Source organism: Anolis carolinensis, chromosome 4 (assembly GCF_035594765.1).
Source record: "Anolis carolinensis isolate JA03-04 chromosome 4, rAnoCar3.1.pri, whole genome shotgun sequence".
NCBI classification, from domain to species: Eukaryota; Metazoa; Chordata; class Lepidosauria; order Squamata; family Dactyloidae; genus Anolis; species Anolis carolinensis.
The window spans coordinates 146,652,801-146,671,454 of NC_085844.1; the positions used below are offsets into that span (position 1 = coordinate 146,652,801).

Here is an 18,654-nt window from a genome sequence, read left to right on the forward strand (position 1 = left end):
CACACTCTCTGTATGCTATCTCCAACTGCTTCCAGTTCTTCAGAGCAGATTTTGTGGGGTACACAAGGAATCATAATGCTAACAGGTGGCTTATTCTGCTGTTTGTATTATTTTTGCTAGCAGATGGACCCCACTGGATTTCAATTTTTATCTTATAGACTTCAGGAAGATGAAGGCTTTGTTATTTTAGTCCCACATAGACACAGATGAACAGTCATCCTGTGATACTGATAAGAGAATTATGACAAAAGTTGGTAATGACAAGAGTTTTGGTATATGATAATTGAATCATGTGTTGGATAATGGAGCTGATGTTTTTTGATATGCTGTTTTGTAAATGGAATGGTCTTGGTTGCCATTGATGAAAGGACAGTTAATGGAAGACTTTTATGACCAAAACAGTAGCATTATGCTTTTGTCAGCATAAGAGAGATGTTGTATGTTACATCTGTCTGGAGTTACTGGACTTGTATAACCACTGTTGGTGAATTGCTTCACCAGAAAAGACGTCTCTTTCTGTGTAGAGGGATAGTGTTCAGTAATGTTAATCTTACTTGAAAAAAAAAAGTTTCTGGTTTAAGAAGGTGGCTTCTTAAACTTTTTCCACTCACAACCTTTTTCTGTCTGAGGAATTTTAATATGACCGCAGGTATATATAAAATAGGTTAAAAAAACAAACATATACTAATAATAAAACAGCATTTGTAAGGCTTGCTAAACAGGCTGATTTTTCTTTTTGTGTTGTACAACTGAAGCATTTTCATCAGAATCTACTGTAAACACTGTATGTTTTTGCTAAGAGATATGTGTAAATAAGTGGTGTTCAGAAACCATTTACTGTTGCCAAATCTTTCATGACCCCAAAAGATGAGCTAAGGAGACCCCACTTGAGGTTGGGACCCACAGTTTAAGAAGCAATGGCCTATAGAGAGAGACTTGCTTTCCATTGTTTTCTGTTTTGGATAAATTAGATTGAATAAATTGACTTTTGCAAATGTTTGGGAGGATGTTGCAAATGATTATTAATTTTATAAACAGAAACAGTTACTGAATACATGACACTGGAAATGCTAATGAAACTTTAAATGGCATACTAAGACTACTAAAGGAAGTTTGTGAAAGCTGATCATGTTGCTAAGCCTATGTATAAATAAACTTTAAAAAGGGTGGGGTTGATCTTTCTCTTTGCCCTTAGGCAAAACAGCAATTAAACCTGCGTACACACATGGCTGATGAAAACAAAAACGAGTATGCTGCACAATTACAGAACTTCAATGGTGAACAGCACAAACATTTCTACATTGTTATCCCTCAAATTTACAAGGTAAACCTTTCATTGAAATAAAACATTTTTAAATTTTCTGCAAACTATGGAAAAACTTTTTATGTACTTTCAGTTTTTTAAGCAGAAAGTAAGATTAAGTTGGTTCTCTTTAAAAAATAAAATAAAACAAGATGTGTCCCCCCGGTAAGCACTTCCTCTCCTCTAGGTTTAATTGATTTGTTAACTAAACACACCAGATTTGGGCACAGTTAGCTTTTCATTACACCTTATTTGCAAAGTTTGACATTTGGAAACAATTTATATACCATGTCCATACTGAATGAGAATGCTCAGTTTTCCAGCAATAGCTACAATCTACTTTTAAAAACATTTTCTCTGTACCCCATTCTGGAGTACAAGATTTTTAAAAAATTTTTTTTTTAAAAAAAAATAAGTGATAAAATATGAGTCAGTATCCACAATCAACTGCTTAGTATTATGTATTATGTGAGGGAAATGATTTTCAACGTATAACCTAGAACCCTAATTTTCTTACTTGAAATGAACAATGTCTTGGACTTCTAATCACACATACATAGAATCGCTCTGGAGAACCTTGTGATGCCTAGAAAAGTATACTTTCTAGGACTGCAGTGCTATTCTGTGGTCAACGTCAGTCCTGATCATTTCAGATTGTATGGCTGTGTACCCAAAAGCATCTGGCTTATGGAGTAAGAAATCTGGTTCCCCACCCCTACATGACCCACTTCTCCTGTTTCAGGGAAGTTTTGGTCCTTAATAATTGCAGGGGGAAACCCTGAAAAACAGAGGACCAGGGAACTATGGGGATGTGTCTGCTTCTCTTTGCAGATGTATCATCCTTGTGTGTGAACTTGTTTCCCATGTTGCCTTTGTTATTTTCTACTTGTTTTTTTTTAATAAATGTAATATGACAAGTGTACAAAATTCCATGACATAGAATGGAGCAGCAAATCAGTATCAGGATGAAAGAAGGCATCTGGATATACTTTTGTATTTGCAGTGGCTTGTTTAAAAGAAAATAGTCTAGTTTTAAATTTTTTATATATATACCCGATCATTTGTGCCGTCTCACAAATCTGTATAAGATTTGGAAGTGTAAGAGAAAGTCTGTGCAAGGGAAAGAGAGTATAGTAGCAATAGTTATAATAGTGCTATAGTATGGGTTGAGTATCCCTTCTTTGAAAAACCTGGGACCAAAAATGTTTCGGTTTACAGATATATATTTTTTTCAATTTTGGAATATTTACATTTACATCTTGGATATCTATACCTCCTGCTGTTTCATAGATTTGCATATGTCTCCAGCCTTGTGTCTCGTTTGTTCACTACTTGTGTTATGTATGAGACATGAGGCTGAAGATAATGAGGATATAAGAGATCTTATACTTGGATAGGGGGAGTACTTTATAGACAATCTTCAGGCTGCCTACCACTTGCACCTTGTGAATGAATGAACAGGAGCACTGCAGGTACGGCATTAAAGACTGAAGCAGGTGGCTGACATCAGTAAATTTTTGATTTTTGAGCATTTTGAATTTCTGGATTAGGAATGCACAACCTGTAGTTGAAAGACAACCTAATACATTTTTTTAATTACATCAGCATTTCTTCCTAAAAGAGTGAAATCAGTATTTTGAGCTTGCCATTTTTGGAATTCCAGCAATAGCTTATTAGTAAACTATCTCAAAGCACTGGATAGCATTTTCTGAAACTGACAACTCAATCCTATTCATATTTCTTGATGTAATTTTCTTGACCTCAATGGACAAAAATGATCGTAACCTCAGGTTTGTTTCTGTGATTCTTAACCAAGCTCCCTAAAGATGTCTTCGTAATTTTTGTTTCTCTTTTGATCTGCATCTTGGTTATTAAATCTGTTCTGTTGCTGGAAAGGATTTTGACAAGGACATGCAAGTGAACAAAATATCTGTATAAGATTTTCTAACAATTGCAAATAAATACTTTTGAGAAATATGTTATTTTCATCTGGAACAGATTTTGCTTTGCACAGCCTTTTAGCTTTGACATTTCCAAAATACTAGTAAATATTCAAGAATTATTTGTGTCAGGATAATTTAGATTCTCCAGCTGTATGTAACAAGTCTCACTGTGGATGTAAAACATATCATCTTTATTGTTGTTATGTAGTTTTCTGTGGGTGATATTTATTTACAATGTCTTAATTTGATTTGATTTGATTTTATTTAAACCTAACTTGATTATTGATACTTTGTCAGTTAATTTTAATCATTTATCTAATCTGTTGCCTCCCTCTTCCATTTGTTTATAACATGCTGGATATATAAACTATAAAATTAATAATGCTTTTATTTAAACTGGGAGGAACAGTAGCCCAAAACTTTAACAGGAAGTGCATGGTATTAGGATAAGGATATTCAAGCTCTTGTTTATTACCATAGCACCTCCAAGAAATGGATGAACGAAGAACCATCAAGCTTAGTGAATGCTACAGAGGGTTTGCAGATTCTGAACGCAAAGTTATTCCAATAATCTCAAAATGTTTAGAAGGAATGATTGCTGCAGCAAAATCAGTAGATGAACGCAGGGTAAGTTGAATTCATATTATTGATATTGAACATGTTTTTTTTAAAAAAAGGAGTCAATTTAGATCATGATCCCAAATACCCATTACCAGATGAAGAGTTATAATGTATAAGGCCACTCACCTGTCCACCCATCCACATTTTGTTCCTCTTCAGGAGCTTGATGGCAGCTCCCTTGCACCCCAGGCAACCAAAAACAAGGCCTAGCATGTCTCTTGTGTGTCCTATCCTTGGTTGTGAGATTACAATCAACTCTAGAGGGTGATCTCATGTAGGCAATTGTTGAAAGTTTGGTAATTAATTATTTTAATTGTTAAATCTTATTATATGATTCAGTCGTAAGAAAGTCATAATGTAAATAGTGCTTTTATTATAGATTACTCAGATTTGTTTGATATTTTGCCCAAAGGGATTATTATGTCAGGGTGCCACTTAGATATTTTGAATTTTTATACATTTTTTCCCCTCAAAGTTCAGTCAGTATGTCTCCAGGTATAAGTGTTGGTTTACTGACCACAGTGGTTTCAATTTACTCTTGAGGTTTTACATTTCTCCCATTTTCCCCATCAAGGAATATCAGTGAAATATACAGAGGTATAAAAATCTCATTGGCACAGTGTACACGTGCAATAGATTAGTCATCAGCCTCATAAAATAGATTATGAAATGAATGCTTAGATTCTAAAATGTTTAGCATTGATTTGACATTGCAGTGTTTACAAAGATAGGGTAGATAGTGGTACATACTGAAGAGTGCCAAAATTAGAGGCCCTGAGACTGATATAGTATCATCTTCTGATGGAAAGTTATTTTCCATATACAGATGTTTGGATTCCTGATAATTTTTCTCCGTGCTTTTATATAAACCCGGAGAGGGTTTCAGGTGTGATCTTATTGTGGAGGAGACAAAGTATTTTATACTTCTTATTCTGTGTTATGTCTGTCTTATCCAAAATAGTAGGGTTTTTTTGTACATCCAGTACCTGAGTCATATTTAAAACAGTCTTTACCTTGAACTCTTAAATATTTCTTTTCTGAAGGTATATACATTCCAATTTGGGTATAATGAAGAAGTGAAATAACAGGAAATGCCAGGTGCTTGAACGCTCTGTCCTGTCTGCAGCATCATTATATTAAAATCCAATTAAGATAGTTATTCAGAACAAAGACTCCGGAAAATATTGCTTTCAAGTGAATTAATTCCTTCTGGAATATCAGAAATTTCAGATGGTCTCCTCTAAGCTGTTTATTTTACATCTGTTGTGTTTTTAAGTACCACTTCAGTTAAGCCATTCGTTCTCTGTGTAATCATTTTATAACCATCATATCTCTCCCATCAAGGACTCTCAAATAGTAATAGACTCCTTTAAGTCTGGTTTTGAACCTCCTGGAGACTTTCCATTTGAAGATTACAGCCAGCATATTTATAGGACTGTTTCCGATGGAACAATCAGTACACCAAAGCAGGAAGGGATGAAAATCGATGCAAAAACCACTGTGGGTAAAGCTAAGGGGAAGCTGTGGCTTTTTGGAAAGAAACCAAAGGTAAAAGACTATTTACAAATGAAAATGTACTCAGGATTTGTGGTTCAAGGATCAAATAGCGTCCTTTAAATCACCTTTAGAAACAATTGTGATCCTATATATAATTTTGAAATTATTTATCTAGACATAATTTTCATGTGCTTACTTGACTGTTTTAGAAATTGATTACAGATATGGTTGGCTGTTTCACTTTGTTTTTTATGAACTCCTGTCCATCCTCCAGTGTTTTTTTTGCTAGTCCAGCAGTTAACTTCCAGTCTATCTGAGATGTATGTAGTTAGATAAATCTAATACATCTCCCAAAGCTGTTTCATTTGCTTGAAATTGTGTCACCAGTTGTTGGTCAAGCAACCTATTCCTCTGCTGCACCCAAGCGCATGTCTGGCCAGAAACTACTGAACTGGTATGAGCAATTGTAGGTGTTTCTGTGGTAGCTGCTGTTGTGTTAAGACTATGCAATATCATGTATGCTAGTATTGGGGTTTGACTGCTTTTGCTGACACTGGGAGAAGCACCAGGATCGTTGAACATTAGGGCTTGTGCATTTCTAAACTTCTAATATTATAAATTTCGCTCTCCTGTTTATCAACCTTTTTATTTGCAGCTCCATGGCAATAATGTACAACAGTATCACTTTAAAGATGTACGAATAGGTCTCAATGTTAAAGGGAAAGCAAATGCAATATTTCCTGGATTGGAAATTAAGGCTGTGTTGTAGAAGTTTTTAGTGTGGGGCCCAGCAAAGAACACAAGCTGTGTTTTTTCCTCTTTCATTAAAGTCTGGTGGGATATGTGTGAAATTTATGCAGGACATATTATTCCTTTAGATAAAAAAACTAGCTAATCTTCCTTTTAAAACTGTAGCATGCATATGATACCTTATCAGTGCCATTCCTTCAGTCTTTTCAACAGTTATGCTTTGAAGAAATCCAGCATTGAGGGCATGCAGGTTTCTAACATTAAAACAGAAGAGTGTTTGTTAGGTTTTGGAACAACCTTTCTGAATACTGGAAAGCAAAAGGAATAGATGATTGATGTAATAAAACAAAAATAAAACCCTTCTATGCTGACTTTCTCATTTGTTTTCCAGTGGTGCATTTTTGATACAGCTTTAGTAGGGAGATTTTCCCTTGTTTTTGAAACTAGTATGCAAAATATGTTTTAATTACATATAATGTATAACTAAAGGATCTCTGATTTTTTTTTCTTTAGTTCTTCTTACATTCTTACTGTTATGTGCCATTCTGATGATAAAAACAACAAAGGGTTTTGTGGTACCTTACAATTAAAAAAATTCCTGGCACCAATTTAATGATTAGGATAAATTCTGATGTTCATTATTTTGGTGAAAACAAATTATGTCATGATATTGGTTTCAGACCCGATGTCTTAGGAATTGATGGACTTTATCCATTTGTTGAAATGAGTCAGATGCTCACACTGAACACTTGCTTGAGTGGAAGGGAAGGATTTCAATATATTCTCCCCTGTAGCCCACAGCATCCTTACTGTTTTGGAAGCTTCTCCATCCTTTCAGATATACCGGGACAGATGTTCTACAGGGGGCTATAGAAGTTACTTAATATTATCTTACTACCTCCTTTCCATTTATTTATTTATTTATTTATTGCATCACTTCTACCCCACCATTCTCACCCATCAGGGGACTCAGGGCGGCTTACAATATAAACATACACATCAAAAAACAGTTTACATCAGATTTTAAAATCCATCGAGATTAAAAATTACAATAAAATTAAGAGTATACATTAAAAGATATACATAATTATACATTTAAATATACAATTAACGCGATTCCATTCATGCAAGCATCTATTTTTCTGAGTTCTGTTCCAAGCAAATATGTTTCCAACTCTTGTTTGTGAATTTAAAGGGGGATAAATAGAATTTTCACATCTTTTAGAATATTTGCTTTATCTATTTCTTTCTTTATTTTTGTATCAGCCACAGTCTCTACCCCTTAGCCCTACTAGTTTATACAAATCCAGTGCTTCTAATGGTGCCCAGTATTCCATATTCTCCACTGAACAAATGCATTATTGCATGAGTGAAATAAAATCAGGGAGGCCCAGAATTCCTTCTTTCAGAAGTCTAAGAAGGGTAAGTTTCATAATGGGCTGTAGGTGCATGATAGCGCAATGAACAGTGTGCTTGTGGTGTGACGTTTTAGTGCTCTCCACTCTCGTTATAAGGCTTTCTGCTAACAGTGGTTGTATAAGAGGTCATTGGGCTTTGTGTCTTGCTGCGTAATAGCTGTGCTGAAATGAACGTGTGGTGTTATTACTCAAAATAACTAGTTTTGAGAAGAGGATGCCAAGTGCATGCTTTTCATAGCCTTCTGTTTCACCGCTGTAAATGTGTTCCGTATATTACATACTTGGATAGGGTGATGAGGGTTGTAGATAAGAACCCTATTTTGCTAACGTCTCTGTGTGTAGATTTCCTCAGGGGCATTGATACTGCAGGGTGCCAACTACATCATTCTTTACATGAAAGCTTAATTATTGGTAGAAAAAGTTTGCATTCTGAATCACTTTTGTCCCACACTTCTTCCAAGTAGCTTAGGATGGCCTGTGAGATGTCTTACTTCTCCCCTGTTCCATTTTAACAACAATCCTGTGTGGTCAGCTAGGCAGCAGAGACATTTTCCCCCAAGAATTGCCCAATAAGCTCTGGACAGAGAGTTGAACTCTGGTCTTTCAGGTTTAAGTCCAGCGTTCTAACCATTATAAGACCTTTGCCGTCTTAATGTGCGATGGTCAGGTATCTCACTTGGCACATCAAAGTGCAGGAACCCAGATGAAAGAAACATTGTTCTACTACCCACATGGAGTGATTTTCTTTCTATGTTATTTATTACTGTGGGAAAAGGAGCTCAGGCATAAGTCAACATTTCAGAATTGTTTCCTCCCCACCTCCACTTCTGTCTCTCTATAAAACTGCCCTCTAGTGTCCATTTGAGGGTAGACTATTCCAGGCTGCACACGTACTGACATTACCCCATTGTCAAGAAAGAGTACACATTTCTAAAGAAGCTATATATTTTTTTATTTAACATGTTTATTAAGCCAGCTTCTATGAGCATTAGCAAGCTTTGTAGTCCTGCAGATTATTAAACAGACAGTTTCTGAACAGAAGAATTTTGGGGGGAAAAACCATGCCTGCTTGCAGCTTAAATATCATGAGAATATTTATATTAATCTAACACATTATTACTGCATTTAAATGTATTAGGATTTTTAAATGTGGTGGTTTCTTTTACACGGATTCATTTAATGTTATTTCCTGAAGGGCACTTTTGTTGTTGTTTAAACCACATTTCATCATTTCTGAATTGCTCCTTAATGCCATTTTCTGAGGGAGATCAAGGAAGTATGCTTGAAAATTTATAATGGCATATTCTGCATATGGAATTTGTTCTAGGGATCAAGTGATTGCCTAGCAACACTGATTAAGTCATGATGAGAGAGTTACTTTTTTATCCCGACGTCTCTGAAGTACATCTGCTAATATCTGAGACTAAAATGTTGGGCTGTTGATTACTTAATGTTGTAAGTGAGTGCAGTTGAAAAAAAAATCCATATCGATAATATGCCATTTTATAAAACTAAATATAAATCTTAACATGACCTAACATTATATTGCAGTAATAGCTGAATAAGCTGGTCTAGGAAGAGGAAGATCAGAGTCCAAAGATATCGTAAAGCAATGCCAGTTAATCATTAAAGAAGTTCTTATTATTTGGGATGACTTTTTTGCATTCTGCATAGTCTTTGGTGGCACCACAGTATGGTGCCAAAGGAAAATATTAACATACATGAACTGTATTGCCAAAGATGTTTAGCTCAGCATGAAGACACCATATTCTGTATTTCAGAATGTATTAAAAATAGAGTTCACTGCTTCTGTATGTGTTCCTCGTACTATCATTTTTAATACCATAGTCATTGGGCATCTATTGCATCTATCTCATTTTTCTTCCTTCAGTGGAGCCTGAAGGATCTGATGTTAGAGGAGTGTTAAATCCATTATTGATTTTAGTCCAGACTTTTAGCTACCCAAGCTGTTGAATGTATTTGGGAAACATGTTTCAAAGCCTTGGATAGTTAACTTTGAGGACTTGACATTAAACTGGAATAACTTAACTGTTCCACTGACAGAGGCATTGAATTGGAGCCACTGTTGCCTTCCTTAGCATATTTTAGGTAGTAAGAAAGAAAATGGAAGAATAACAAGGAGGGTTATACATGAAAGGTAATGATTTCTGGACCCACCATACATGCCATAATAGATACCTTGCCTTGAAGCACTTTATATTTACTTAAATGTGCATGTGTTGCTATGCTTCCATAGCTCAAGCTTTCAACAACCTTAAATTTTATGGAACAGAATAAAATTGTTTCACTGGAAGTTCTTTTCTTGAGTCACAAAGGAATGGAGAAAACTAAAGATTGCAAAAATACTTTTAGAACTTCCTTTGTATCTGTTTAGTCAGGTTGTGAACTGATAGTAGATTTTATGTTTCCTGACATTCGTTCATACATCTTTTGTCCTGACTAGGTCATTAAGAGGATACACACACAATTTCCAATTTATAGCCTAGTAATTTGTTAGAAGGAGCCCCTGGCGGCGCAGTGGGTTAAACTACTGAGCTGCTGAACTTGCTGACTGAAAGGTCAGTGGTTCGAATCCAGGGTGAACTCTTGGTGTTATCCCCAGCTTCTGCCAACCTAGCAGCTTGAAAACATGCAAGTGTGAATAGATCAATAGGTACCGTTTCGGTGGCAAGGTAACAGCACACCATGCAGTCATGCTGGCCACATGATCTTGGAGGCGTCTACAGACAACGCCGGCTCTTTGTCTTAGAAATGGAGATGAGCACCAACCCCCAGAGTCAGACGACTAGGCATAATGTCAGGGGAAAACCTTTATCTTTAACATAATTTGTTAGAATTTTATAATAACTAAATAAGATGACTTGAGGCTGGCTAAAACATACAGATCACAGTTGTTTCTCTTTTCTGTTAATTGCTGATTCTACTCGATTCGCTTTGAAGAATTTATTAGTATCTCATTAGAAAAAAGGATGGCTGATACTTCTTTCTATTAATACTGTAAGAGCTGATGTAGTTGAAACTACACTTACTTAAGAGTCCATTCATCACACTAATGAAATTACTGTCAGGGTTTCCTGTTCCAGCATTATCTTGCATCCCCTGAACGAGGCAATCATGCCGCCTTTGTTCAGTTCAGAAAGCACATTCAGTCCAGAAGCGTATGTGTGTCGAGTACATAAGTGTTGTTCTTTGGCAGCGTCTGGTTAGTTTCCTGCACAGAATTCTCAGCTATAGATTTTGGTTTGAGAGCTGCTAAAAGGCAAAGCTTCTTCAGAAAAGAACCCAAACAGTATGATTTTTTAGTTACCCTATGTCAAACACCCAGTCCCTGAAGGTTAGAGGTTTGCTGGAAGAAATGGTGACTAGGTGCTTTTGATTATGCTCCATGATCAGTTTGAGCTAAAGTACTCTATATACTCATTTATAAGTCTAGAAATTTTACTCAGAAATTCATCCTAAAAAGCTTGATTTATTTACAGGTCAATGTGCGTATTCAGAATAGAGAGGTGGAAGACAAGAGCTTAGTCTGTCCCGGGAGAACCTAAAAGAAGTAGCAATCCTCTCTGCTCTTTCCCATGATGCCTTTCCTGGACTTTCCAAATACATGGGAAGGAAAATAATGGCAGCCAAGGGCCCCTGAGGTGGGATTGCTGTTATCCCTAAGAGGGATATTGACAAGAGGGAATGTGTCCAGAGGAGGGCAACTACAATGATTAAAGGTCTGGAGACCATGCTTTATGAGGAGTGGCTTAAAGAGCTGGGCATGTTTAGTCTGGGAAAGAGAAAGTTGAGAGAAGAAATGATCACTGGGGACTGTCTGTATATGCTAAATGTGTTGGTGGAAGAGAGCATATATGGTCTCTGTATATGTCTTTCTCAGCCAACATTGGACGTAGTTTGTGGGGTCAGAAATGCTAGGTTCAGACCATGGAGCCAGAAACTTTGGGTGCATTTGCCACATATGAACACCAATGTATTCATTTCACATTGTTAATTTATAGCCTTGAATCTTAGTTCTTACTAGGCAGAGGAAGAAGATGTAACATTATCAGAATGTCATGCTTTCTAGCATTATCACTTTGTTTGACTCTTTTTAAAATGTTGAACTTAGCAGAAAAATTGCTTAGTGATTCTGTGAAATAGACTATTTCAGGGGGTGGGATTCTGCATGAAATAACTCCCATGACATTTGAAGGACATCATAAAATCTTAAAGCTTTGCTCTGTTTCAGCCATTAGGAGTCCATCCAGTAGCAGCTGAGCATACTGAAAACAACTGAAAACTGGTGAAATCTTTAAGGCCATTTAATATGATGTTGCCATAGACCATCCAAAAGTAATAATAAATACAAATACAGCTGTCTTCATTTCCCTTGCTTCACAAAAGGGTATAGGAAAAATATAGCAGATGCCATTCGTATACATCACAGTATGACAAAGCTGGATAATTTAGACATTTGTTGTCTAAATTATTTGTTGCTTATCTCCTTTTTTCCATCCCATTGTTTACATGTGGAACTTTTTGTGGCAAAGAGTAGCCAGCCAAAGAGACAAAAGATTTTTTAAAATATCAGTTGTAATGTCAGGCCATTGTCATATCTGATGTTTTTGTGGATGTGAACTCTCAAGCACGCAAATAAATCAAGTTACTGTATATAGAGAGAGGTGATTAGTTTTGATTAAATGTCTGTTCAGGTTTTGGGAGGAGGAGAGAAAAAACCCCCTGATAAATGATGCATAAACTTGGTGTGCTTGGTTCTTTGCATTGTGAATGAATGCATTTCAAAGGCATCACAAGCTGCCTTTGAAATCTTCTCACTCCTAAGTGTTCCTTGCCATGCACACAAAGGCTACCCTCTTTCTGAGGCTCAACTAAATTCTGCTTAAATTTTTACTTTATCATATAGTTCTTTAAAACATTGCTAATTATTTTTTCTCCAAGTATTGTATAGTGTTTTCAAATTTGCTGTTTTAAAACCTATTCTGAAAATTCATAAATGGAGTTTTCTTTATAAAGCAGTTTCTTTGTGATTTTCCTCCCTCATCCAAAATGGAGGAGGGTTAATTTAGTATATGCAACAAATAGGCTTTAAATATTTCCCCCAGCTTTTTAAAAATAGTCAAATTAGTTTCTGGAAAAAGTAGGTTTTGAAGAAGCCATCTACATCTTTTTTAAAAATTCTGCCGCAGAAAAGATAATTTGTGTGTGACCTTCCCTCCCTGCTCTTTTATTGTTCCAAATTGATTACTGTGGTTTTTGATAAAAATAAAACAAAACGTCCCAGAACATTGAATCATTTAGTGCACTTGTCTTTATTATTATCAAATTTTGAGCTTCTGTAGAACTCTCTTTTGCAATAAAAACTTAGGTTTAGACATTTGGGCAACAGTAGCTGTATAGATGTTTGTGGACTTAGCCTACATACTAATCTATAAGTCTTGGAATTTTAGTAAAAGAAAACCAGCCCATAAATGTGGGCCAACGTATCCACAGGTCAGTGTGAATCTTGGACCTTTACACTTACGGTATATTAAAAAACATACTCTGAGCAGAGTGGCCAAGGGCATATGAGCGTATTTACAAATAATGTTCTTCAGCATCACTTATGTTCACAACATTCTGGCCAAAACAAAGACTTTTCAGTCAGTTTTCTATAACATGGAAAAGTTGTTATGGAGACAAAATTTAGGAGATAATTGGAGCTTACAGTAGACTTTGTGACAACAAGATCATTGCCATTGTCAAATGCTTCTGCTTCATGTGCTCTTTCTGTGTGCTTGTTTATTATTTAAGTGTAGAAATAAGTGTTTAATCTAATATTTTGCTAAAATAGTAACTTAAAATTACGCTATTTATTTTACAAGCGGTCGTCCTTTGCATTGAACTATCGGTGTCTTGAGTCTCTAATAGTACATGTTCCAGCCTTACCTTCTACTGTACTTTAGATGACAATTAAAATATTCAGTACCACGTATCATTTGTAGTAAACCCCACTGAACTCTCAGTGGGGATTACTTCCAATTAAGTGTACACAGCAGTAGATTATAAAAAGAGTAGATACCTAATCTTTAGAAATCTTCCCGAGTAATGACTGGAAGCATGAAAATAATTTCCTGTTTCTTTCTGTTTTCAACTAACTGATCAGTGGTCGATGAAGACGGTAAGGCCTATGTTCTAATCTTTGCGCTTTATTAACAACAGCATGAAAATAGCTTCCCCATTTCATAGTTGCTTTATGTCAGTTTTGCTATTTGGATCACTTATTTGGAACACTGTGTATACTTCTCTTTGTCTCACAATCCATTTGTGCTTGGTGTGAACATAGCAAGAGTCCCAATATCTTGTATAGGTGAGATTCAAGATATCTTTTCAGTAAGAATGGCAATAAGTTTCTTCGTTGTCTCTGTAAAATTAGAGGATTACTGCTTCCTTCTACTGCTCTCTTTTACCTATGAAATGTACAGTAACCAAGTCAGCAAAACAGTCACTCTTGTACTGAAACATTCCTAGAGTTTTCCTAATGATATGTTTTGTTAATTTTTCATAGTAGTAGTACTTGTTAACTGGCATGAAATATCCCACAATTGGTTTGTTTCCCCTATGATTGATTTATATCTTATCTTTCTCGAAGAATCAAGTGGCAAGGCAGTTCACAATTTTCATTTTTGAAAAATGCATTTGCTAGTCTTCCACATGGCAAAGAAAACCCGAACCAGGAAGAGTCTTCCTTTAATACAAGAGTTGGGTAGAAGGCAGCCCATGGAACATACAAGCTCCCAGAACCATTTTAGGGGTACTTCTCCAATGCTGAACAGGTAAAAAATGTGGGCACATTGGAGGTGAATGTCTGAATAAAGATGGAAAGAATATTTATCAAGAGTTGAAAAAAAATATTTTCAAGTATTGAGAAACCCTTATAAGAACATCCCTGACTTCATTGCCTACTGTTTTGGAGGTACTATTTTAAATAAGATTCTCACATCAGTATTATTGGGTGTATTGCAGAAAAATTATTTAATGGCACTGAAATGCACAGTTAAGGGCTTAATACCTAGTAATTTGCTTGAACTTCAGGCATGTCTACTTTGGCTGGTAAATCTGGGGCTAGTCCCAAGCAGAAATGCAGCCACACACCCCTTCCTGAATCCACTATATACGTACGTTGAGTGTGAGCTATGTTTCATTTAAATATAAAGGAAATAATAAGATAGTAAGAGGGTTTTTAATATAAATATCTGTATCTCTTGAATGATGTACATTCAAACATCCCGGTCAGGTCTCGCTTGCCCTGAATTAAATAACTTAATATAACACTATACAAAATAATTTCTTAGTTTTACCTCCCTCCCCCCCCCCCCCCCCCCGCCCCAAATTTATATAATTATAGCCTATCTCTAATTCAACCAACTGAACAATTTATATTTAGGGAATGCTTGTGGCATCTCTACTGGTCTGAAAAGACAAAGACAATTAGTCTGAGATTTTGGAGAAAGATGAACTCAATAGGCCTCCTAATTTTACAGTCTTTTGGAACAGCTTTCCTAAGCAGATGGCAAACCATAAACACACAGACTTTGGAATTCCTGTTTAACTTGCAATTACTGGTGGGTGTTGTAGTTAACTTATTAAATTGTTAATCACATGTGCCTAAGTAGGTGGATCTGTGAATCTTTTCATTGTAACAGTCTGTTTATAGCTCCAAACCTGCTAATTATGATCCCAACCAAACAATAAATGAATGAAGTAGAGGCTACTAGTATTCACTTAAGTAGAAACTATGCCAGGAGTTTTTGGACAGGCAAAGTAAATTGTGTCGTTGAACATTTCTTTTAAATATCCATAAGCTAGAGAAGTAGAAAGAAATGTAGAAGATGGGTTTCTAGTTAATATTAACAGTAATTTATAGATTTATATCCAACAGAATGACAAGGCATTTAACTTTCCCTTTATTTCCTATTCCTATTAATGTGTCCTGCGGCTAAAGAAATGAAGAAATATTTTGTAGTGTAGTTGCTCACAAGAGACAAGGGATTTTTTTTGTACAGAGGTTGCAAACCACCAGAGATGGTCTTTATTGCACAGCATTGACCCATTGCCTGCAACAAAGCCATTAGGGATGATGGAGAGGCAAAGCTTGTCAATGTAACAACAACAACAATAATAATAATGCTCTATTTGTAGCCCGCCCTAGCTCTCCGGAGGGACTCAGGGTGGCTTACAACAAAATAAAACACAATGGCAAACATTCAATGCCGAGGATAACATTTACCGAAATCAAATGCAAGTTCAATAAAAAATTATAAAAGCAAACTTAAATACATAAGACATAATATTATTCACACAATTACAATATAGCTAATTCTTAAAACTCTTAAAATTCGACTTCAAATTATTAGAATGAAGATGATAAACAGCAGATTAACGAGGTAGATGTTCAACAATCAATAGCCACTGATTGTGTCATGTCTTACAATTTACCTCTGTGCGATAGTCCAGAGGTCCCCCCCACTTCTGTTGTTGCAACTTCTCCTCTACTTGAGGAAAAAAGTATTAATTCCTTCTACAGCAAGCACTTTGTGATTGTAAAGTTCCTTAAAAACAAAAAGAAATAAAAAAACGGGGGTGGGGGGTGTGTGTGGAAGGAGTGGAAGAGTAGAGTTACACCTCCCATCCAGAAGGACAATTTCACTTTGCTGAAGTGTCACAGTTATGTGATGTCAGTGGCTGTGCGAAGTCACCCATTATCATGACGAAGTTGGTGCTAACTCGCATTGCAGGAATGCCACAGAATAGCAACTTGTGTGTGATCATATCCAAGGTGAGTTGGTGATATGACTGATGATAGTTCAGGTAAAATAAATCAGTGTTGTCTACCAAAAGATTTAATTTCAACCTCAAAGAGTTAATTTTTATTTTCTTTATGTAAAAAAATTTTTACGATGAAATTGATTTGACATAATGGAGTCAATTCAGCGTTATGAATACGGCAAATTAGAGTGAAGAGCAGCAAAGGTGTCACTGATGAAATTGAATGTTTGCTGCTTGTGACACATTCATACTTGGGAATGAAACAAGAAATGGTGTGTGTGTGTGTAATGTGTGTAAATTTCACAATAAAGGTGCCTACAATTTTTTGTTTTGGCTTTTGCTGTATATTGTGATAACCACTGACTGCTTTCCTTTGCATGATAACCATGGTGTATGATTTTGTAATATCAGTCAGAGCCTCAGGGCAGGGCGCTTATTGTAAAACTCAGTATGATGAGAACTCTCCTCCCTGAGTCTAATGGGAGATGACTCTCATATTTCACTGAGCTTTGATCCCTGTAGTGCTGCTTTTGCTTGCTTCAAAGCTTCTTTGAGAAAACCTTCAGGAGAGATGATTTTTCATGTTGTGTTGAACATGGGCCATCACCCACAGAAAACTGTTGAGTGGCACAAATGCAGAGCCTTAACACGTCTACAGTGCACATTTTACTTCCTGTTTTTAGTACAATTGGCCCATAATGCCCACAGGGGTTGCCTCCAGAACCCCTAGCAGTTATGAAAAAACACATGTGGTCGAGTCCAATACTGTTAAATGGCAGCAACATGAACATGTTTTCCGAGCATATCCCTTTTTTTTGATGAAGCTTGTTATTTAATACCCAACCAAATGCTGATGAATAGATAAGGTTAAACACACACACTATTTATAGAATTTTTATAGAGATATAACTTTTAATCTAGACCTGTTTTAAGGTCTGTGCAGACTGTGCCACCAAGGACAGCATATTTAATCTGTGCTATTTGTGTTACAGTAGAGTCTCGCTTATCCAACTTCCACTTATCCAACGTTCTGTATTATCCAACGGAGTCGGCCTTTTAATAGTCAATATTTTTTTAGTCAATGTTTTCAATACATTGGGATATTTTGGTGCTTAAATTCGTAAATACAGTAATTACTACATTATGTTACCATGTATTGAATTGCTTTTTCTGTCGATTTGTTGTAAAACATGATGTTTTGGTGCTTAATTTGTAAAATCATAATGTAATTTAATGTTTAATAGGCTTTTCCTTTATCCCTCCTTATTATCCAACATTTTCACTTATCCAACGTTCTGCCGGCCCATTTATGTTGGATAAGTGAGACTCTACTATATTAGAATAAATCTTAATTTAAGCCACAACTTGATCTCTAATTAATTTTCTGATAGACAAAGCTTAACAATGCTAAATGAAATACTAATGTCGATTTTGAGTACTGGATAAAACTGGAGTTTATGATCTTTGGACCTTAAGTGACCAAAACATCAACTTCTAGATAATCCAAACAGATTCTGACCATCAAGTATAAGGCAAAGAACCTACCATCTTCTACAAAATATAGGAGTTGAGGAACCAAGTCTGTGTTTGAATTTGAACTTCTGAGATGGAATTTTGGGCAGATGTTCCAGCCGCAAATTAATTTGAAATAAATTGTTTCGAGTTCCAGTAATAAACTGGATAACAGTGAACAAAGGATAATGAAGAAACTGAAGATTAATCCCGACAAGATAGAGATGTTGTGGGTCAGTCGAAAGACAAATCAAATCTGTATTGAATGGGGTTATACTCTCGTTACAGTTCATTTTTGCAGCTAGGCCCTGAACTTGAATGTCCACATTTTAGTGGAAGCCAGGGATGAATTTGCAGTTAAGCCATTTCCTGGAGATGTCTGAGTTTGCCATAGTGATGTGTGCCTTGATTGTTTCCTGTTTGGATTGCCATCATTCATTCTGCATGGGACTGCCTTTGGGAAATGTTTGGAAACTTGTGTTTTGGTAACTCTTAGGATGTTGTGTCCCAGCTGCTGACCAGAGCTGATTACAGGGGGAATAGAAACCTTTTGTTATGATAGCATCACTGTCTACTGATCTGTTTCCAGGCACATTTAAAAATATTGGGTTTTGAAATCTCAGTTCTGCCATCCTTCCAGGCATGTTAGGTGAGAACATAAAAGAGGGTTTTTTAAGTAGCTGGTCCCCAACTATGTCTTTGGTTTCCATGGGTGGCTAGGCTAGTCCCTCTTTGCTCTTCTTCAACCAATAAATAACGGCTTCCTTACTTTGTTACCCTT

At 36.1% G+C, this 18,654-nt stretch overlaps 1 protein-coding gene across 4 annotated transcripts in view; it reads left to right on the plus strand.

The window, feature by feature from the left end:
- Nucleotides 1-18,654, plus strand: part of fnbp1l (formin binding protein 1 like) — an 88,803-nt gene that overhangs the window by 53,866 nt on the left and 16,283 nt on the right. For 3 of the 4 annotated variants that reach the window (XM_062977954.1, XM_062977955.1, XM_062977957.1), the window contains 5 exons: nucleotides 1,196-1,324; nucleotides 3,727-3,873; nucleotides 5,212-5,415; nucleotides 7,381-7,536; nucleotides 13,699-13,713. In XM_062977954.1, the coding sequence (XP_062834024.1) occupies nucleotides 1,196-1,324; nucleotides 3,727-3,873; nucleotides 5,212-5,415; nucleotides 7,381-7,536; nucleotides 13,699-13,713 (651 nt within the window). The remainder of the gene's footprint in view (nucleotides 1-1,195; nucleotides 1,325-3,726; nucleotides 3,874-5,211; nucleotides 5,416-7,380; nucleotides 7,537-13,698; nucleotides 13,714-18,654) is intronic. The other variant, XM_062977956.1, reaches the window with a different exon arrangement.